The sequence below is a fragment of the Mustela erminea genome, chromosome 19, assembly GCF_009829155.1.
Source record: "Mustela erminea isolate mMusErm1 chromosome 19, mMusErm1.Pri, whole genome shotgun sequence".
Taxonomy (NCBI): Eukaryota; Metazoa; Chordata; class Mammalia; order Carnivora; family Mustelidae; genus Mustela; species Mustela erminea.
In genome coordinates, this window is record NC_045632.1 from 49013767 (window position 1) to 49037098 (window position 23332).

Consider the following 23332-nt stretch of genomic DNA (forward strand, 5'->3'; position numbering starts at 1 on the left):
AGACCAAACGAAGCAGATAATATGATTGATTCTGCCAGTTATCATTGGCCAATGATATCAGTGTCAAAGACCACTCCAGTGCTGGCACAATGGTAGCATGGAGGCTAATAATGGATCTGCCAGCATGGAAACCACTCACTAAGGCTGATCTGGCTATTGCCACTGCTGGGCATTCACCTATTGCCGCATTGAATCCCCCACATAGTACCATTCCTCAAGGAGACCAACCAGTCATTTGGTCACAAGTCAGTTACAATGGACTGCTTCCACTCTGAAAGGGGAGCAATTTATGTGGGCTGAGATCAACACAACACATGTTATGCGTCTGGAATTGCCTCTCCTGCCTCCATGGACTCAGCCAACCCTACTGTCTGGAGGTTCACAGAATATTTGATCCACCACCACAGTATACCACATAACATCGCCTAAAGCCAAAAAACCCACTTATTTTTTGTTCAGTTCAGAGGCCATTGACCTTCTAGAACAGTGGTGGAATGGCCTTTGGGAGGTACAACTAAGACAGCAGCTTGGAGATACATCCACTCCACTGCAGTGCCAGAAGAGGAAGAGATTTTCATATAAAAAAGGGGAGTATCAAAATGACTTTCAACTTTTTATTTTGAAATAATTTTAGACTTCGAGAAAAATTGCAAAATTAGTACAGGGAGTTCCTATATACCCTTAACTTGGTTTTCACTAGTGTTTACATTATATATAACCATAGGACAGCTGTCAAAACTAAGAACAAGTAAAATATTCATCAATATAGTTAGAGAATTGGTGCATATTTGATTTCACCAGCTCTTCCAATAAAGTCCTCTTTTTGGGGGGTGGGGAGAGGAGTTGTTTGGTCCAGGATCTAATCCATCATCTCATTCTGCCATTAGTTGTCTTGTCTCCTTTGTCTCCTACAATCTGTTGCAATTCCTTAGTCTTTTCTTGTCTTTCTGACCTTGACATCTTGAGGGGTACTTGTCAGTTACTTTATTGAATGTTCTTCAGTTTGGATTGTCTGTTGTTTTCTCATGAGTATATTGAGGTCATGTGTTTCTGGAAAGGATGCCACAGAAGGGTGATGCCCTTCTCAATATATCATATCAGCGGTTTCAGATGTCAGTATGTCTTATTAGCAGTGACGTTTACTTTGAACACTTGGTTTAGGTCATGTCTGTGGGGTTTCTGCACTGTGAAATAACATTTTTCTCTTTTTAATTAGCAAACATTTGGGGTAGATACTTGAAGACTGTACCAATATCCTGTTTCATCTCACTTTCATCCACCAGTCTTAGCTTCTACTGGTGGATCTTGCCTGCAGTCATTGTTATTGTGGTATTGTGTGTTCTGATGGTGATTTTCTACTTCTCTTATTCCCTCAGTATTAGTTGATTAGAATTATTCTCTAAGGAAGAGCCATCCTTCTGCCTCATTTATTTATTTACCTACTCAATTATTTATATATTACCAATATGGACTGATGAATACTTATTTTATTCCACAGTTTAGAATCTAATACTGTTACTATTTTGTTGCTCAGTCAGTTCTGGCTTTGGCCACTGGAGACCTCTGTCATATGGATTTCTCTGCCCTTTAGACACCCACAGCTATTTTTAAGCACTGCCTTACTTTCTAGTACTATAAGATGCTCCGGGCTCATCTTGTCTAACCCCTTCTCACACCAGTAACCAACCACTTTTCCAAGGACTTCTGGCTCCTTTTAGTGGAGAATAGTATTTTAAACTTGAGATTTGCTTGTTAGATGTGCTTCTAAACTGAACAATAAGAAAACAAAAAACGTGTGCAAAAGATCTGAGCACTTCACCAAAGAAAACATATAAGCATATAAGCATAAGAAAATAAGCATATGAAAAGATGCTCAACATCACCTGTCATCACAGAATTACAAGTTAAAACAAGACATCACTATGCACCCATTAGAATGATGAAAATTTAAAAAAAAACTGACATCAAATGCTGACAAGGACACAGAGCAACAGGAATTCTCATTCACTGCTGTTGGGAATGCAAAATGGTACAGTCACTTTGGAAGATAGTTTGACAGCTTCTTACAAAGAAATGCCATAGTCTTACCATATGATCTAGCGATCATGTTCCTAAGTACTTATCCAATTGAGTTAAAACATATGTCTCTACAGAAGTCTGCACATGAATGTTTACAGCAGCTTTATTCAAAATCTCCATAAACTCCAAATCTCCAAGATGTCCATCCAAAGGTGAATGGGTAAGCCGACCATAGTGCATTAAAACAAGAGAATACTTAGCTCCTAAAAGTCACAAAAAGACATGGAGGAATCTTAAATGCATCGTGCCAAGTAAAAGAAATCAGTCTGAAAAAAGCCACATGCTATGTAATTCCAACCATGTGACATTCTGGAAAAGATAAACCTAGGCAGGCAGTAAAAAGACCAGTGGTTTCCAGGGACTAGAGTTGCAAGGGAGGAATACATGAACTACAGGGGATTTTTAGGGTGGTAGAACTATTCTGTATGACTTGGTAATGGTGGGTACATGACCTTATGCAGTGTTCAAAACCTACAGAACTTTACAACACCAAGAGTGAACCTTACCGCAAACGAATTAAAAAAAAAAAAAAATCATTTAGGGGGTTGGAAGATCCCAGCAAAGAATGCAGGCTGTGACAAGAGGATCTAACTATAGCTTTCTAAATGTATGAAGCAAACTCACTGAAGGAGGTACGGGAAAGTAGTGCTGACCCAAGGAACTTTGGGAATGGAGTGTATAAGACTAAAGGCAAAAGGAACTGCCCATGTACCTAGTCAGTACCACAGAGGTACGAATTAACAGTTCTGATACAACCATACATATATGCTGGATTGATTGAATAAATTAATAAATGGAGAGAAGAGACAAGCTCCCCATGCAGAAGAATTCCAAATAAGTTATGTAGGTACTCAATCCTAGAGATAGAGAGCATAACTTCCCACTCCAAAAATGTGGACTGTTCATAGTGACTTCCTTGCCAAGAATAAAGTATGGAGAGGGGAAAAGAAAAGAGTCACTTTGCAGTGGGGAGCTCTAACAAACACTGTGTGGCCAAGGTCAACACCAACAGTCATAAATCATGTTGATAGCATGGGTTCAAGTGTATCCTCCCAAAATTCATGTCCTTCCCAAGACCTCAGAATTTGACTCTATTTGGAAATTGGGTCATTGCAGATGTAATTAGTTAAGATGGGGTGATTCTGGGGTGCCTGGGTGGCTCAGTGAGTTAAGCCTCTGCCTTTGGCTCCGGTCATGATCTCGGGGTCCTGGGATCGAGCCCCGCATCAGGCTCTCTGCTCAGTAGAGAACTCGCTTTCCTGTCTCTCTCTCTGCTTGCCTCTCTGCGTACTTGTGATCTGTCAAATAAATAAATAAAATTAAAAAAAAAAAGATGGGGTGATTCTGGAGTAGGGTTGGCCTTTAATTCAAAATGAATTGTCTCTTTGTAAGAAGAGGAGAAGAGACATAGGGACAAGGGCTGAGAATATCGTGTGACAAAGGAGGCAGGGACCGACATGCTACAGCAGGAGCCAAGGAAGCTAGGGAAACCACTGGAAGCTACAGAGAAGCAAAGAAGGATTTTTCTGTGGTTTTCAGATGTGGTGGCCTTGCCAACTTGATTTCAGACCTCCAGGCTCCAGAACCAGTAAAGAACAAATTTATGTTGCTTTAAGCCAGTTTGTGGTACTTGGTTATGACAGCCCTAGGACATTGATACAGTGCCCGTGACATGATATGATGAAAATGGTCCTTTATCTTTCCTCCCCAGAACCCATAACTCCTGTCTAATCAGGAGGAAAAACACCAAACAAATGCCAAACATCCTACAAAAGTTCTGACTAGAACTCAAAACTAACTAGAACTTAAAACTGTCAACATCATCAAAAACAAGGAAAGTCAGAGAAACAGTCACAGCCAAGAAGGGCCTATCCCTTAAGCCACTAGAACACCATTAACAACATGTGTTTCTCATAGTTCTGGAGGCCAGGAAGTCCGAGCTTTAGTTTTTCCATTTGTAAAGAAGTATTTGGACCAAAGAGACCCCACAATCCGTTCTGTTTCTGGATCCACTCATGAAAAATGGGACTCTTTGATTCAACTGGTTAATTTTGTAATAATACTTGGCCCAATAGTACTAATACCCATGTCTTTTTTTTTTTTTTAAAGATTTATTTATTTGAGAGAGGGAGTAGTGAGAGAATAGGAGCATGAATGGTGGAGGGAGAGGAGGAAGCAGGCTCCCCGCTGAGCAGGGACCCCCCATTGTGGAGCCTCATCCCAGGACCCTGAGATCATGACCAGAGCCAAAGGCACAAACTTAAATCAACTGAACCACCCAGGCACCCCTCCCTATGTCTTTCTGACCCATATGAAATTATCTCTAAATCCTCTACAAAAATAATGCATCCAGTACTGAAACTTATTCAAAATGACCATGATTTTGTTTTTTCACTTTACAAACTATTCTTCATTCTGGTTTTGGGTTTTTTGTTTTTGTTTTTGTTTTTTTAGTTTTTGTTTTTTTAATTTAAATTCGATCAGCCAACATCTGGTACATCATTAGTTTCCCATGCAGAGTTCAAAAATTCATCAGTTGCGTATAACACAGAATGATGATTACTTTTTTTTTTAAAGATTTTATTTATCTATTTGACAGAGAGAGACACAGTGAGAGTGGGAACACAAGCATAGGGAGTGGGAGAAGCAGGCTTCCTGCTGAGCAGGGGGGCTCAATCCCAGGACCCTGGGACCATGATCTGAGCCGAAGGCAGATTTTTAATGACTGAGCCACCCAGGCATCCCTGAGGATGACTTTTTTGTAGAGCCAAGAGCTGGCCAGCAGGAGAAACAAGCTAAGGGAGCAGCTCCCTCCTCTGGCATGGGTACCTCTTGTTCCCCTCTGGTGACAATAAAATGTTGGGTGGTGCTGGTAGCCACCCCCGGAGGCAAGAGGCAGCCTGCACAGGCAGCACCTGGTACCCTCAGGTGGACAGGACTACAAAATTGGATGAGCTTGGTCGTGGCTGCATTTCAAGCATCATAAGTTCCTGCTCCTGTCATTCTTTTTTTTTTTTTTTTTTTAAGATTTTGTTTATTTATTTGACAGAGAGAAAGAGATCACAAGTAGGCAGAGAGGCAGGCAGAAAGAGAGGGGGAAACAGGTTCCCCACTGAGCAGAGAGCCTGATGCGGGGCTCGATCCCAGGATCCTGAGATCATGACCTGAACCGAAGGCAGAGGCTTAACCCACTGAGCCACCCAGGTGCCCCGTCTTTTTCATTCCTCATCTATCCCAAGCATAGTACTGGAAAGACAGAGAGAAATGAAACAGTCCCTGTATCCCCAGGGAATCCTTGGATAAAACCTTTCTAAGCCGTTGGCCATGTGAGAATCCTTCACTTACCAGGGAGATAGACTTGTCAGATGCTCAGTAAGATAGCTGGATTTTGCAAGGTTCAAGCTGTTCCATTTATGTTTAATTTACGTTTAAAAATGAAGGAACAAAAGCATGAGGTGTTTACTTTGCTCGGATTTGGGAGAATTTTTTGTGAGCTTCCTACTTTGTAATTTTGCAGGGAGCGAAAAAGAGATTGAAGGCCATTTCTCAGAGCCCCCAGACGAGGAAGGAGAAGCTGTGATCAGGTATTTTTCCCTTCCATCATCTCAGGTTTGAATGGGGGAAGCAGGTTGGCTTGCTGGGAGGAATGGAAACCAGATGGAGTGGTGTTGTCAGACACTGGGAATAACTAAGGGCATCTCCCACTAGGGGTCTGCTGATAGAGTCTTGGAATTATGATTACGGAGCCTCATACCTGATTGCAGTCTTGGCTCAAACCTCACCTGCTCAGTAAAGCCTTCCCTAACCACTCTGTTCCAAAATGCACCCCATCACAGCACTCCTGATAGGTCCTCCTTAGTGGTGAATGCCACCTGACTCACTGTATATTTTGCTTTTTGTTTATTGCCTTGTCCTCCAACAGGAATGTAAGCTCACAAGGGGAGGGAGCTTTGCGTGTGGCTCACAGCTGTGTCTTCACGGGTGCCTGATAAACCTTGATTGCAGGAATGCTGAATCAAGGGGTAGAAAATAAAGACACCTGGTGGAAAAACCCGACCCTGTCACTATCTTTTTTTTTTATTTTTAAAAGATTTTATTTATTTATTTGACAGAGAGAGACAGTGAGAGAGGGAACACAAGCAGCAGCAGAGGCAAAGGAAGAAGCAGGCTTCTGGCTGAGTAGAGAGCCCACATGGGATTCAACTCCAGGACCCTAAGATCGTGACCTGAGCTGAAGGCAGATGCTTAACGACAGAGCCACCCAGGTGCCCCTGTCACTAAATATCTTAGAAAAAGAATCATTTTTAGACCTGGCAAGGAGTAGGGAATTGCTATTAATATGTGGCCAAAAATTCTTCCTAAACATTGATTCTCTCAGGTTCGGAGTCCAGATAAAGGAACAGAAAGTTGTTAATTAAAATTTAACATGATCAGGAAAATCCAAATGAGGAAATTCTTCAGGAGAAACCACACTGTGTTTTCAACATATAAACGGCAAAGAAAGAAAAGATATGGATGGAGAACCTATGATATGGAGTCATTTGGATCTTGAGTTATAAAAACTTAAAGAAATATATGATGTTTTTTAAAAGAATTGGGAAATATGAGAGCACCTGGATGGCTCAGTTGGTTAAACATCAGGCTTCCGCTCAGATCATGATCCCAGGGTCCTGGGATAGAGTCCTGGAGGGGGCTCCCTGCTCAGTGGGAGTCTGCCTCTCTCTCCCTCTGCCCCTCCCCGCTGCTTGTGGGCTCTCTCTCACTCTCTCAAATAGATACATAAAATCTTAAATAAAAAAAAAAAGAATTTGGAAATATGAACAGCAACTGGATATTTGAATACCACTAAGGAAACAATGTTAATTTTTTTAGGTGTGATAATGGCACATAAAGATTGTGCTGTTAATGTAGTCTGTAGACTCCTGGGGTTCCCAGGATACTCAGGAAATCCAGGAGGTCAAGATTATTTTGATAATGATACTTAGACATTACTTTCTTGCAAAAGCAGTTGGAGGAGAGGGGGGGCTTTCCTGGGGCCACCGCAGGATTGAAGAGAGTGGCACCCCACTGAACTAGCCCTCATTGCATTCTGTGCTCTCACGTAATTCTAGAGAAGGAATGCCTGGTTTACTTAAGAATGACCTTAATGGAGCAGTAAACATTATTAATTGTATTAAGTCTCAACCTTCCGAGCATGTCTTGTTCTTGTATTTGTTTTTAAGATTTTATTCATTTATTTGAGAGAGCACAAGCAGGGGGAACGGCAGGCAGAGGGAGAGGGAGAAGCAGACTCCCTGCGGAGCAAGGAGCCCCACGTGAGACTTAGTCCCAGGACCCTGGAAACCACGACCTGAGCGAAAGGCAGGCACTTAACAACTGAGCCACCCAGGTGCCCCGAATGTGTGTTTTTAATAATCTTATGAAACAAGAAGAACGCACAAGTATTCTGTCCCAGGCAGGGGCCGGATGATTGTCTCCGGGAAAATCACTCCTGCAGTCCTTTGCGTGGTGAGCTGAACGGGCTGCTTTTCTCATGGAACACCTTTTTTACTGCATTGGCTGACAGTCAAACGAAGCCTGAGTATTTGGCAGACATTTTCTCAGAAATGAATGAAGTGAGCTGTCACTTCAAGGAAAACAACGGACTATATTTGTTGCCCAATGATAAAATGAGCTTTCAAGTGAAGATCAGAGTTTTGGCAAAGACTTGTATCTGCTTCCAAATACTTAAAGCTTTTCTGATGAGACCAGTGGTGATATTATTGCTGTCCTTTGACACTATGTAATGAAATCTATTAACACTTGAAAGATCTTCATGACTCAGTGAGCCAGTTATTTTTCAAATGCTCGTTTTCTCTCTCTCTCAAATAAAACAATAAAATCTTTCAAAAATAAATAACTTATTTATTTATTTGAGAGAGAGAAAGCACATGCGGTGGGGGGGAGGAGCAGACTCCCCACTGAGCAGGAAGCCCAACGCAGGGCTTGGTCCCAGGACCCCAGGATCACTACCTGAACTGAAGGCAGACGTTTAACCAACTGAGCCACCCAGGGGCCCCCAGTGGATTTTAATATAACAGTACAAAATTCATTGATATGCAATGTGGCAACACCTCAGCCTTCCTCGGCTGAGCAGTTGGTTGAATAGTTGCTTCCAGCTGAGGTCATAACTCCAGGGGTCCTGGGATGGAGCCCGCAACCGGCTCCTTGCTCAGCAGGAAGCCTGCTTGTGCGTACTCTCTCTCTCTCTCTGACAAATAAATAAAATCTTTAAAAAAAAAAAAAAGGCACAAATAAAAATGCAATGTGTTTTCCAAAAAGCATTCTCTACACTTGTCCTTTATTCCTAAGAGGAAATTAATAGAAAATAATGTGGTTTTGAATTTTTCAAGCTCTTCAGAAACAGTCCACACTACACAGTATTCTGTGTTGTTAAGCATAAGGCATAGGAGAAATTATTTTGTGTGTGCATATGGGGGATGGGTTCTTCCCTTTTTGTATATTCCTGTAGTCTTTTCAAAAATACACCCAAAAGATTTTTTATTATTTTGTGTAATACATGTTTATATCTATTAGCTATTAGTCTGTGTTTTTATTTTATTTTAAAGATTTTATTTATTTATTTGACAGAGATCACAAATAGGCAGAGAAGCAGGCAGAGAGAGAGAGGAGGAAGCAGGCTCCCCGCTGAGCAGAGAGCCCGATGTGGGGCTCGATTTCAGGACCCTGGGATCATGACCTGAGCCAAAGGCAGAGGCTTTAACACCCAGGCTCCCCATCCAGTTTATTTTTTAAAATTCTGATAAAATGTACATAACATGGGGCGCCGGGGTGAGCCCTGCATCAGGCTCTCTGCTCAGCGGGGAGCTTGCTTCCTCCTCCCTCTCTCTCTCTGGCTGACTCTCTGCCTACTTGTGATCTCTGTCAAATAAATAAATAAAATCTTTAAAAAATAAAATATACATAACATGAAATTTACCATTTTAAACATTCCAAGTATACAATTCAGTGGCATTAAACATATTCACAATGTTGTATAGCCACCAGCATTATCTCTTTTTTTTTTTAAGATTTTATTTATTTATTTGTCAGAGATAGAGAGAGAGAGAGAGCGAGTGAGCACAGGCAGACAGAGAGGCAGGCAGAGGCAGAGGGAGAAGCAGGCTCCCTGCCGAGCAAGGAGCCCGATATGGGACTCGATCCCAGGGCGCTGGGATCATGACCTGAGCCGAAGGCAGCTGCTTAACCAACTGAGCCACCCAGGCGTCCCTATCTCTCTTTTTTTTTAAGATTATTTATTTTTTGAGAGAGAGAGTGGGAGCAGGGCTGGAGGGGCAGAGGGAGAGAGAGAGAGAAGTTCAAGCAGGCTCTGTGCCACCAAGCACAACCTGGAGATCATAACCTGAGTGGAAATCCTGAGTCTGGCACTCAACCAACAGCCACCCAAGCACTCCATCACTATCTCTTTTAAGAACTTTTTCATCATCCCACACATTGTCCCCGTGCCTCCCTTCCTTTAGGCCTTGGTAATCTCTATTCTACTTTCTCTATGAATTTACTTAGTCTAGATACTTCCTGTAAGTGGAATTACACAATATTGGCTTAAGTCACTTAGCATATCTTCAGTGTTCAGCCATGTTGCACCATGGGTCAGAACTTCATTCTTTTTTTGGCTGAATGATATTGCATCATACATATATACCATGTTGATTTATCCATTCTTTTGTTGGTGGGCACTTGGGTTCTTCCTACTGTTTGCCTATTGTGAATACTGCCACTATGAATATTGATGTACAAGTACCTTTTTGAAATCATATATTGTTTTAATTAAAAGCTAGTTGTTACCACTACACACTTATTAGAATGGCCAAAATCCACAACAGTGACAATACCAAATGCTGACAAGGATGTGGAGCAAAGTGAATTCTCATTCACTGCTGGTGGGAATGAGACACTTTGACAGTTTCTTACAAAATGAAACAAACTCCTCCCATATGAGCTAGCAATTATACTCCTTAGTGCTTACCCAAATAAGTTATTTTATTTCCGCACAACCCTCTGCACATGAATGTTTATAGCAGCTTTATTCGTAATTTTCAAAACTTGGAAGCAACTTGGGACACCTGGGTGGCTTAAAACAAAACAAGACAAAACGAAACTTTAAAATAATGAACTACCAAGCCATGAAAAGATATACAGGAAATTCTAATGCATATCTCCAAGTGCAAGAAGCTAATCTGAAAAGGCTACATTCTATATGATTCTAACTATACTAAACTATGCACATGTAAATATCAGTGTTTTCCAGGGTTTCGGGGAGAAGGAGGAAGGAATGATTAGAAGGAACACAGTGGACGAAAAACTATTCCATATGATATTATAGTGGGGGTAGATGTCATTATGTATAATACTTTATATATACATATCAAAATCTATAGAATGTACATGAAGAGTGAATCCTAAAGTAAACAACATGAAGAGTGAAACTGTGTCAATGGACATTTCATTATAACAAATTTACCACTGTGGTTAGGGGATGTTGATAGTGGAGGAGACTATGCAGGTTAAGGGGCGAGTGGTGTGCAGAAATTCTCTGTACATTCTCCTCAAATTTTGCTGTGCACATAAATCTGCCCTAAAGAATAAAGACAGAAGAAGCTAGTTGCAGCCTGTGATATCTTTATGGCCAAATTTTTTTCTTTTTTACTTTTTTGCTTAAAAAAAAAAAAAAAGATTTCATTTTTAAGTAATCTCTGCACCCAACGTGGGGCTTGAACCCATAACCCTGAGATCAAGAGTTGCATGCTCGGGGCGCCTGGGTGGCTCAGTGGGTTAAGCCTCTGCTTCCAGCTCAGGTCGTGATCTCAGGGACCTGGGATTGAGCCCCCCATCGGGCTCTCTGCTCAGCAGGGAGCCTGCTTCCCCCTCTGTCTCTGCCTGCCTCTCTGCCTACTTATGATCTCTGTCTGTCAAATAAATAAAAATAAAATCTTTAAAAAAAAAAAAAGTTGTTGGGCGCCTGGGTGGCTCAGTGGGTTAAGCCGCTGCCTTCGGCTCGGGTCATGATCTCAGAGTCCTGGGATCGAGTCCCGCATCGGGCTCTCTGCTCAGCGGAGAGCCTGCTTCCCTCTCTCTCTCTCTGGCTGCCTCTCCGTCTGCTTGTGATTTCTCTCTGTCAAATTAATAAATAAAATCTTTAAAAAAAAAAAAAAAAAAAAAAAGTTGCATGCTTCATGGACTGAGCCAGCTAGGCACCCCTGGCCAATTTTATTTTTTAAAAATCACGAAGGTATGAATTTAATGTTACACACGGCTATCTTTGAAAAATTATAGATATTTATTTAATACATATTTTCTAATTAGTTACCATAGATTACCTATGTAATCTTTGAAAGCCAGGTTTTTATATTTTTGGGGAGGTGGTGGTTGTAATTCATGACCCTTTCAGCGGGAAATGAACAGTTCAGGCGGGGGATTATCGCCTCCGCCAGGGATTATCTCCGTCAGGCTCAAACCACCCGCCAAACTAGAAACCTTCCTTAGGAGTCCCTACAGTGGCACGCCCAAAGACTTATGGGAAATGTAGTCCCGGAATTTGATGAACCACCCCTCAGAGGACCCTGGGACGGCCTGCAGCCCTTGCATCTGCGCATGTGCAATGCTGCGAGCGCGCCGGTGGCTGCCCTTCCCCCACCTCCTGCCGCGAGTGGGTGACAGGGCCCCGGTCTCCGCGCGTCTTCGCTGACTCGCTCCCTGACCCGGCTAGGCACTGAGCCACAAGTGGAGGCTGTGCCCCTCCAGGTATGAAGGTGGCTCCCACGCAGCTCTGCAAGGCCTGGGGGCTGAGGGGAAGGAGTTGAGGGATGGGCTCCTGTCCGCGCGGGGTGGGAGCCCAAACTTCCGCGACTCGAAGGCGGCGACGACCCTCGGGGCGGCGTCGGGGGCCGCCTAGCGTTGTTCTCGGCGCGGGGCTGGCGGGACTCGCCTGGCCGGACGTGCGGGGGCGGAGACGGAGGCTGGGGGTGCGGCGGCAAGGGCTCGCCTTCCTCCCTTTGTCAAAAGAAGCGCCGCCGACCGGCCGCAAGTGTCTCTTGCCGCGCGGGAGCGAGTCCGGAAGCTCGCGCGGGTGCGCGCGTGACCAGGCCCCGGGGGCGCGGGGCGAGGCTGGGGGCGGGGCCGGACACACCTGGCGGCGCCGGGAAGGCGCGTGCGGCGTGCAGGAGCGTCGCCAGGTGCAGGGAGGAATGAAAGCCCGGGCAAGTTACCTGAGGCACACGGGGTTCCTAATAAGAGCTCTGACCTCTCAGGAAAAACCTTTTCAGCCAAATCTTCCTCTGATCCTTACACCTGGTCTGCGACGCCGCTAGTGTCTCAGTTGCAACCGGAGGGAAAAGGGAGGCTCAGACGGGCGGAAGACCCGAGATCATACAGCCAGCCAGTACCTTGTGTAAATGGCACGTGCTTTTTCCATTTGCCTTTTGATTTCGTTCACTGATAGTTGTGCCATGCAGGCGTTTTGAATTTCTCTGTTGTAGAATTTACTGCTGTTCCCTTGTATGACGTCCAGAAACCTTGACCACTTTGAGATTATGCAGGTTGACTTATGCTTCCCACTGTACTTTAGAATCAGTTGTATTTTTTTTTAAATCTGCCCGTATTTTATTATCCAATTAATGGCTGCATTTAACGAGGAGGAATGGACTCCTTTATGATACTGGGTCTTACTGTAGGCCTTCCCAGTGTTCAAGTCCTGTTTTGTTTTGTCCCCTTCAGGGCGCTTGATAATTACAGTTTGTCGTTTTTTCAGCTTTATTCTTATGTAGTATTTTATTGAAGATGTAATCATTTTTCCATTATTTCATATGTTTTCTCTTGCTTTTGTTCTATCTTCCACTGTTCTTATTTTGTATCTTGGGACTTCACCCCTTTTTGTTTTTGCCTCCTTTATTGTGGTAGCTAACGGTTATTTTTATTATTAATAATAGCTTTAATATCTGTAGCATCTGTAGTAGTGTCTACTCATTTTTATCTTGGAAATTGGTGTCCTTTTTTTTTTTTCACTTTTGGCCAGTTTGCCTAGAGGTTTTTCAGTATTATTGATGTTTTCAAATAACCAGCTTTTTGGTTTTATTGAATTTCTCTGTTTTTCTGTTTTGAGGTTTGTTTTTTTTTAAATTTCTATGCTTACCTTTATTATTTCCTTTCTTATGTTTGCTTTGGGTTTAATTTCCTTTTCTGATTTCTTAAGGTGGAAGCTGCGATCATTGATGAAAAACTTTCTTCTTTTCTGATACAAATAGTGTAATGCAGTGGTTTTTAAAATTTTTTTAATTTTTTAGGATTTTATTTGTCAGAGAGAGAGCATAAGTAGGGAGAACGGCAGGCAGAGGGAGAAGCAGTCTCTTTGCTGAGCAAGGAGCCCAATGCAGGACTCTATTCTAGGACCCCAGGATTATGACTGGAGGCGAGGGCAGAGGCTTAATTGACTGAACCACACAGGTGTCCCTAATGCAGTGTTTATAGTTACAGTTAATATAGTAAATAGTTTAATGCTGTATTACTACTTCAGCTATGTCCCTCAAGTTTTGTTATGTTGTACTTTCATTTCCATTTAGTTCTTTGATTTTTTAAACTTTTCCTTGTGACTTTTCACCCCTTGGCTATTTTGAATTCTGTTTAATTTCCAAATATTTGGAAGGAAGGAATTTCCAGATCTCTTTCCATTAATTGATTTTTAGTTTCATTCTGTCAAGGAATATACTTTGTTACAAATTGCAGTTCTTTAAAATTTGAGGTTTGTTGGGTGCCTGGGTGGCTCAGTTGGTTGGGCAACTGCCTTCAGCTTGGGTTGTGATCCCAGAGTCCCACATAGGGCTCCTGGCTCCACGGGGAGTCTGCTTCTCTCTCTGACCTTCTCCCCTCTCATGTGCTCTATCACTGTCTCTCTCCCAAATAAATAAATAAAATCTTAAAAAAAAAAACAACCCAAAACTTGAGGTTTATTTTCTGACCAAATATGTGACCTATCTTAGGAATTTTTAATATGTATTTTAATGACTATTGTGCTGTTGGTGGTAGAGTCTTCTATAAATATGAAATGGGTCAGGGTGGTTTATAATATGGTTTAGTTCTTCTTTATCCTACTGGTTTTCTGTCAACCAATTCAGTCACTGAGAAAAGAGTATTGATGTCTCCAACTATAATTATGGATTCATCTGTTTTTTCTTTCAGTTCTGTCAGTTTTTGCTTCATGTATTTTGAAGTTGGTAGGTACAATATATTTAGGATTGTTAGGTCTTCTGGTCATTTGACACAATGATCAGGTGTTATCTATCACATCTATGTATTGATCAGGTGATATCTATAATACCACTCTCTGGTAATATTATTTTGAAGCCTACTCCATTTGATATTAATATAATCACTCTAGCTTTCTTTTAATTAGTGTTTACAAAGCATATCTTTTTCATACTTTTACTTTTTTTTAAAGATTTTTATTCATTCTAGAGAGGGACAGAGAAGGATCGTGTTGGGGGGGAGGGGAAGCATAGGGAGAAGGACAAGCAGACTCTGCTCAGCATGGAGCCCCATGTGGGGCTTCATCTTGGGTCCCCGAGATTGTGACCTGAGCCTAAACTAAGAGTCAGACAAAGACAATGTGTCAGTCAAGCGCCTCCATCCTTTTACTTTTGATCTAGCTATGTTTTTATATTTCAAACTGTGTATCAACAGCACATAGTTTGGCCTTGATTTTTTTTTTTTTTTCCAGTTGGACAGCGTCTGTCATTTCATTGGTGTATTTATACCAATTATCAGTGTGGTTTGATTAAAACCTACTGTCTTGCTAGTTTTTTCTACTTGTCCTATTTGGTCTTTGTTCCTATTTTCTTCCTTTTCTACTTTTGGATTAATGGGTACTTTTATGATTTCATTTTTTTCCTCCACTATTGGCTTATAATTTATATGTCTTAAAAAATTTTTTTTGTGGTTGCTCTAGAGTTTATAATGTAAATCTGGGGTTAATTCACAGTGGACCTTTAAGTAATATTGTACTGCTTTATGTATAAGATCATATGTATATATATATATATATATATATATATACACACACACATATATGTGTATATATATACTCCCAATTCATCATCCTATCTTTTGTGCTATTGTCATGTATTTTGCATATGCCATAAGCCCTCGAAACTACTTTTTGACAAATCAATTATCCTTTAGAGTGATTAAAAGTAAGAAAAAGTTTCCTTTAGAGTCATCTTTATTTTAACTACTCCCAGAGATCTTTATTTCTTTGTGTAGATCTAGGTTTTTATCTGGTTTTATCATATTCCTTCTACCTGAAGAACTGCTTTAAATATTTTGTGTAGTACAAGTCTACTGGTAATGAGTTCTCTATGTTTTTGTTTGTTCAAAAAGGTTTGGATTTCAGTTTCTTTTTTTTTTTTTAAAGATTTTATTTATTTATCAGAGAGAGAGGGGGGGAGAGAGCGAGCACAGGCAGACAGAATGGCAGGCAGAGGCAGAGGGAGAAGCAGGCTCCCTGCTGAGCAAGGAGCCCAATGTGGGACTCGATCCCAGGACGCTGGGATCGTGACCTGAGCCGAAGGCAGCTGCTTAACCAACTGAGCCACCCAGGCGTCCCATCAGTTTCATTTTTTGAAGAATATATTTGCTGGGTATAGAATACTGGGTTGATAGATGCCCTCTCCCCCCTTTTAAAGTACTTTACAGATGTCACTGCATTATCTTCTGGCTTGTATAGTTTCTAAGGAAAAATTGGCTGTGACTCTTTATCTTGGTCCTCTATATAATGTGTCAGTTTTCCCTCTGGCTACTTTCAAGACTTTCTCTTTAACCTCAGTTGTCAGTGGTTTGAATATGTTGTGTTGCATATGGTTTGGCTTGCTATTTATCCTATTGGGATAAATTATTTGAGCTTCTTGGATCTATTGTTGGTATCATTCCTTTTTTTTGGAGAATTCTCAGTCATTATGTCTTCAAAACTTCTGTCCCAATCTCTCTTCTCCTTTTGGGATTCCAGTGATGTGTTTGTTAGGCTGATTGATACTGTACCACAGCCTTTGGATTCTCTAATTTTTCATTCTGCTTTGTCTTTGTGTTTCATTTGGGTAATTTATTTTTAAAAAGGATTTATTTATTTGAGAGAGAGAGACTGTGAATAGGGGGAGGGCAGAGGGGGAGAGAGAGAGAGAGAGAGAGAGAATCCTAAAGCAGACTCCCTGCTTTATCAAGAATCAGGAGTCAGTTGCTCAACTGATTGAGCCACCCAAGTATCCCCTTTCTGTCCATTCTGAAGAGGCAAGGGACTATCCCAGTAGGTGGTATTTCCCCCAGTGATATGTAAAGCTCTATAAACAAGTTACTGTTTGTAGGGATTGTAGGGGTTTATAGGGGTTCCAAGGCAGATCACATCACTAATAACAATATCTTCCTTTTTCTCTCTTCCAGTTCTACCTTCATAGTTCCTGGGCTTCACCCAAATACTGCAAAAAATGAACAAATCCCAGGTGAGTTGATTGTTTTTCCCAACTTTATTTTTCAGTGCATCTGAGGAAGTTTATAAGGACCCAGAGAAAGGTGAAATAGAATAGAAAGGAAAACAGTAAGAATGGTTGATCAATACTAGCAGCCAAAAAGCAAACGAGTTATCTTGAATTGATTATGTGAGTGTTATGTCCTTAGTTCTCTGGTATTAATTCTGAACAAATTTTATGGACCTTCACATAAATGGTGTTTTGGACAACATCCCCAGACACTGTGGGTTTATCAGTTTGTCTCTGGTTGTTTTATATCGCATTCTTCACTGCAAATGCAGGGTTTTGTGTGTATTTTATTCTTTCAGTCAAATTAGTATGATGCCAAAGAATTCAGTAAATCTCTGGGTGTGTATTTAAATTCAACAGCCTCCACGAGTGCCACTGTCATTACTTTCTTGACTAGCTTTCCAGAGTTTATATGTACATATTTATACAAGTACAAGTATAGGTTATTTTCTTTTTTTAAGAATTTTATTTATTTATTTGACAGAGAGAGATCACAAGTAGGCAGAGAAGCAGGCAGAGAGAGAGGAAGGGAAGCAGGCCCCTGCTGAGCAGAGAGCCCCATGTGGGACTCGATCCCAGGACCCTGAGATCATGACCTGAGCCGAAGGCAGTGGCTTAACCCACTGAGCCACCCAGGCGCCCCTACAAGTATAGGTTATTTTAAGATAGCATATTAATCATGCTGGTTTGTTTATATGTGGTTTTTTTTTAAGGTTGTTTTTTTTTTTCTTTTTTTTGAGAGGGTAAGTGAGAGAGGGAACACAATGAGAGGGAGTGGCAGAGGGAGAAGCAGGGTCCACACTGCACAGGGAGCCCAATGTGGGGCTCAATCCCAGGACCCCAGGATCATGATCCAAGCTGAAGGCAGATGCTTAACTATCTGAGCCACCCAGGTGCCCTATATGAGTTTTATTTTGTTTTTACTTAATACACTTCAAGGTTTTTTTCTTTTTTTTTAAAAGATTTTATTTATTCATTTGACAGAGGGGGATGACACAAGTAGGGAGAGTGGGGAGGAAGAAGCAGGCTTCCCACTGAGCAGGGAGCCCAATGCAGGGCTTGATCCCAGGATCCTGGGATCATGACCCGAGCCAAAGGCAAATGCTTAATGACTGAGGCCCTTCTAGACTTCATTTTTTCAGAGCAGTTTGAATTTACAGAAGATGTGAGCAAAAAGTAGAGTTCCCATATACTCCTTCACTCCTTCCACACAGTTTACCCTTATTAACATCTTGCATTAATGTGGTATACCTGTTGTAATTCACGAGTCAATATGGACACTTCAAAATCTGTAGTTTACATTAGGGTTCATTCTTGGTGTTGTACGCTCTATAGATTTTGACATTATATGACAAGTATTCCCCACTGTAGTTTCCTAGAATAGTTTCCTGGCCTATCTGTTCATGCTTATCTCCCTCTCCCTGAGCCCCTGGAAACCACTGATCTTTTTACTGTGTGCATAGTTTTTCCTTTCCCAGAATGTCATATAGTTGGAATCATACAGTATGTAACCATTAGTTTCTTTCACTTAGAAATATGCATTTGAGGGGCGCCTGGGTGGCTCAGTGGGTTAAGCCGCTGCCTTCGGCTCAGGTCATGATCTCAGGGTCCTGGGATCGAGTCCCGCATCGGGCTCTCTGCTCGGCAGGGAGCCTGCTTCCTCCTCTCTCTCTCTCTGCCTGCCTCTCTGCCTACTTGTGATCTCTCTCTGTCAAATAAATAAATAAAATCTTTAAAAAAAAAAAAAGAAATATGCATTTGAGTTTCCTGTATGTCTTTTCATGGCTTGATCATTTCATTTTACCACTGAATAATATTCTGTTATATGGTTGTACCGACATGTATTTATCCATTCACCTATTGAATGATTGCTTCCAAGTTTTGATAGTTATGACAGGTGCTACAAACATTCATTTGCAGGAGATAAAATAACTTGAGTAACTACAGAGGAGTGTAATTGCTAGACCATATGGTAAGGGTGTGTTTAGTTTGTAATAAACTGCCAGAGTGTCTTTCAAAGTGGCTGTGCCATTTAGCATTCCTATGAGCAGTGAATGAGAATTCCCATTGCTCCATATAACTTGCCAGCATTTGTTGCTGTCAGTGTTGTGGATTTTGGCCATTCTGATAGGTATGTAGCAATATTTCATTGTAATTTGAAATTCCTGTATGACATGATGTTGAGCATGTTTTCCTATGTTTATTTGCCATCTCTGTATTTTCTTTGATGAATTGTCTGTGAAGGTCTTTGGCCCATTTTTAAATCAGGCTGTTTGCTTTCATATTGTTGATTTTTAAGAGTTCTTTTATAGAATTTGGATACCAGTCCTTTTTCAGGTATGTGTTTTGCAAAGATTTTCTCCCTATCTGTGGCTTGTCTTTTCATTCTCTCAATTTTGTATTTTTATCACTCAATGTCTGAAGTCTCCATATCAGAAGTTTCCTCATTTTTTTTAATTGTATAATAAAACATATATACAGAGGAGTGTTTAAAGCTTTGTGATACTCTTTATATACATTACAACAATGTGTATAATAAATATGTATGCCTTGGGTGCCTGGGTGGTTTAGTTGGCTAAGCGTCTGCCTTCGGCTCAGGTCATGGTGTCAGGGTCCTGGGATCGTGTCCCTCATCTGGCTCCTTGCTCAGTGAGGAGCCTGCTTCTCCCTCTCCCTCTGCTGCTCTCCGTGCTTTTGCTCTCTCACTCTCTCTGTCAAATAAATGACTTTAAGAAAATAAAAATAAGGGGCACCTGGGTGGCTCAGTGGGTTAAGCCGCTGCCTTCGGCTTGGGTTATGATCTCAGGGTCCTGGGATGGAGTCCCGCATCGGGCTCTCTGCTCAGCGGGGAGTCTGCTTCCCTCTCTCTCTCTCTCTCTGCCTGCCTCTCTGTCTGCTGTGATCTCTCTCTGTCAAATAAATAAATAAAATCTTTAAAAAAAAAAACCAAGAAAATAAAAATAAATAAATATGCATGCCTTAATAATAAAATGGGCATCCATGTACCATACCCAAGTTAAGAAACAGAACATTCTCTGGGGCGCCTGACTGACTTACTCAGTTAAGCATCTGCCTTCTGCTCAGGTCTTGATCCCAGGTCCTGGAATCGAGCTCTACATCGGGCTCCCTCCTCAGCAGGGAGCCTGCTTTTCTCTCTCTTTCTGCCCCTCCGCCCTGGTGCACGTATAGGTGCTCTCTCAAATAAAATTTTTAAAAAAGTAAAACATTCTGTGTTCCTTATGATACATTTTCTGATTCAGTCCTCCTAGTAGGTAGCCAGTATCTTGATATTTCTGTGAATTATTCCCCTCCTTTCTTTAAAGATTTTGTAGCTTATCTCTATATATTCCTAATCAATATAAAATTCAGTTTTGAGAAACTATAACTGGAATTTATATTACTTTGTTTTGCATAATTTTCTTTCTGGTTGGTGGGGTTTTTTCTTTTCCTTCCAAACAATAAGATCTAAAAATGTCCTTTTATGCACCCATGTTCCCTTTGTCAAGACTTGGGTGTTTTTTGTTTTTTTGGGAGCGGTTTAAGAAAAATTTATTTAAATTCAATTAATTATTATATAGTATATTATTAGTTTCAGACGTAGAGTTCAGTAATTCATGAGTTGTGAATAACACCCAGTTCTTATGACATCATGTGCCCTTCTTAATGCCCATCATGCAGTTACCCCATCCCCCAACCCACCTCCCCTCTAGCAACCCTCAGGTTGTTTCCCATAGTTAAGAGTCTCTTATGGTTGTCTGTCTCTCTGATTTCATCTTACATAATTTTCCCCTCTCTTCCCCTTCTCCTACGATTCTGCTTTGTTTCTTAAATTCCGCATATGAGTGAAATCATATGATACCTGTCTTTCTCTGATTGACTTATTTTGCTTAGCATAATATCCTCTAGTTCCATCCACATACAAATGTTAAGATTTCATGGTGTGTGTGTGTTTTTTTTTTATGGCTGAGTAATATTCCGTTGTATACATATACCACATCTTCATCTGTTGATGGACATCTAGGCTCTTTCCATAGTTTGACTATTGTGGACTTTGCTCCTGTAAACATTGGAGTGCAGGTGCCCCTTCAGATCACTACCTTTGTCTCTTTTGGGTAAATGTGTTTTTTGGTAATCATTGTTTTTTCAAGTTACATTAGCCAGTGTTCACTAAAGAGATGTAATCATTCATGTGTTATTAGTGGTAGTCTAAAATGATACAACCTTACTGGGGAGTAATATGGCACAAATGATCTGGGGAGTAATATGGCACAAATGATCAAGTAAGCATAAGTCTAATTGTATCTAGAAATTTTGCTGTATTAGGTAAAGATTTCTAGGAGAAAATGAGCTGAATAGAATCTCTGGGTCATGGTCTGGCTTCAGCTTTTCTGAGAGTTTCCAAAAATCCCATTTGGAAATGTCATTGGCAAGGTCATGAGAAAGATAGGAAAACATAGGCTCACATAGTTGGGCCATCTGGCAGGGTTAAAGTGTGGATCAGGTATAGAATGTCTGGTAGAAATATAATTAGAGCAGGTGGGTTGCTCTATATTCTTTATTTCTTAGCTCACTGGGCAACAGCTACCTCTCAGGAGTAGATTATAGCAGAACACAAGAAGTGAGTGTCTTCATCTAATCTAGGGCAGCTTGGTGTGGAGGGGAAAAATAGATGCCATCACTACATGTTCAAACCAAGTCAGACCACATATGGCTAGGAATCTGGGCCAGGCTCACCCAGGCATTCTGCCCTCAGGTTGAAAAGGTGGTACAGTGCGGTCAGCATCTTGTTTATGACAACCCTCAAAATGCTTGCTTTTGAATCAAACTATTACAATCTCTATGACAAGCAGTTTGGTATCAGTAGAGAATCAATGCCATCCTGCAGTCTCCTTGAAACTTTGCCTAGGGATTTCCTTTGGCTCTGATATTGATCGTTTTTTTGCCCCTTCCCATGTCTTTTGTCTTATTTGGGTTACTGTTGTTTTACTGGAATACATTCATTCTCCAGTATCTTCTTAAGAAAGGCTATGTGAGAGATATGTTTTGTAGACTTTGCATTTGTGAAAATGTCTTCCTTCTGTTGTGATACTTGCTTGATAAGATAGTATGAATGTGTATTTGTCCATTTGTTGCTTTAGTTCTCTCTGGTGTTGCTTCATGTAATTTGAAGCTGTGTTATTGAGTGTGTGTGCATTTATAATTGCTCTCTCTTCCTGGTGGTTTTACCCTTCTGTCATTTTGGAATGCCCTTCTGTGGTTATAGAAATATAGCCATACCTGCCTTTTTATGATTAGTGCTTTTGTGTTGTATTTTTTAAGTGGTTTCTGTAGGGATTACGGCTTATATACTTTACTAATCATCTTGAATTAATATTTTACAACCTGGGGACACCTGGGTGGCTCCATTGGTTGAGCGTCTGCCTTCGGCTCAGGTCATGATCCTGGGATCCTGGGATCGAGTCCCACATTGGGATCCTGGAGTCCTGGGATCAAGTCCCACATTGCTTCTCCCTCTGCCTCTTTTGCTTCCCCTGCTTGTGCTTTCTCTCTCTGACAAATAAATTAAATCTTAAAAAATATATATATACTATACCACCTCAATATGATCCAAGAACAGTATATATTATATTGCAATGAATTGTAGCTTTTGTTTATCTCTATGTATGCCTTTTATTTTACCCTTTTTTTTTTTTTAAGATTTTATTTATTTATTTGACAGATATCACAAGTAGGCAGAGAGGTAGGCAGAGAGAGAGGAGGAAGCAGTCTCCCTGATGAGCAGAGAGCACGATGCGGGACTTGATCTCAGGACCCTGAGATCATGACCTGAGCCAAAGGCAGAGGCTTAACCCACTGAGCCACCCATGTGCCCCTACCTTTTTTTTTTTTTTTTTTTAAGATTTTATTTATTCATTTGAGAGAGAGAGTGCACGCCACACAAGCAGAGAGGAGGTTCAGTATGGTTCAGAGGTAGAGGGAGAAGTAGACTCCCCACTGAGCAGGGAGCCTGACATGGGATTTGATCCCAGGACCTGGAGATCATGACCTGAGCCGAAGGCAGACATCCAAGCATCTGAGCCACCCAGGCAGTGCCCCTATCTTACCTTTATTTTGAAAATATTTTCCCTGGGGAAAGAATTCTAGGGTTAGTTTTTTCTCTCAGTACGTTTTTTTTTTTTTAAGATTATTTATTTATTTATTTGATAGACAAAGATCACAAGTAGGCAGAGAGGCAGGCAGAGAGAGAGAGGAAAAGCAGGGTCCCAGCTGAGCAGAGAGCCTGATGCGGGACTCGATCCCAGGACCCTGAGATCATGACCTGAGCCTAAGGCAGAGGCTTAACCCGCTGAGCCACCCAAGCCCCTCTTTCAGTACTTTATTATTTTTTTGATTTTCTAAAATTTTATTTTTTTGTGTTCTAGAATTCATTCTTTATGCACCACACCAGTGCTCCATGCAATACATGCCTCCATAATACCCACCACCAGGTTCACCCAACCCCCTACCCCCTTCCCTCCAAAACCCGCAGTTTGTTTCTCAGAGTCCACAGTATTTCATGGTTTGTCTCCCCCTCCAATTTCCCTCAGCTCACTTCTCTCCATCTCCCAATGTCCTCCATGTTATTCCTTATGCTCCACAAGTAAGTGAAACCATATAATTGACTCTTTCTGCTTGAC

At 41.3% G+C, this 23332-nt stretch overlaps 1 protein-coding gene across 7 annotated transcripts in view; it reads left to right on the top strand.

Annotated features, from left to right (window-relative positions):
* ZFP1 (ZFP1 zinc finger protein) overlaps positions 1 to 23332 on the top strand; it is a 40158-nt gene that overhangs the window by 3870 nt on the left and 12956 nt on the right. For 3 of the 7 annotated variants that reach the window (XM_032323097.1, XM_032323096.1, XM_032323100.1), the window contains 2 exons: positions 5597 to 5663; positions 16561 to 16619. Coding sequence is in view for 3 of the 7 variants with exons in the window: in XM_032323100.1 (XP_032178991.1) it covers positions 16605 to 16619 (15 nt within the window). In the remaining 4 variants the exon portion in view is untranslated. Of the gene's footprint in view, positions 1 to 2048; positions 2240 to 5596; positions 5664 to 11698; positions 11881 to 12266; positions 12534 to 16560; positions 16620 to 23332 lie in introns of those variants that run through there. The other 4 variants (XM_032323099.1, XM_032323101.1, XM_032323098.1 and 1 more) reach the window with 3 other exon arrangements.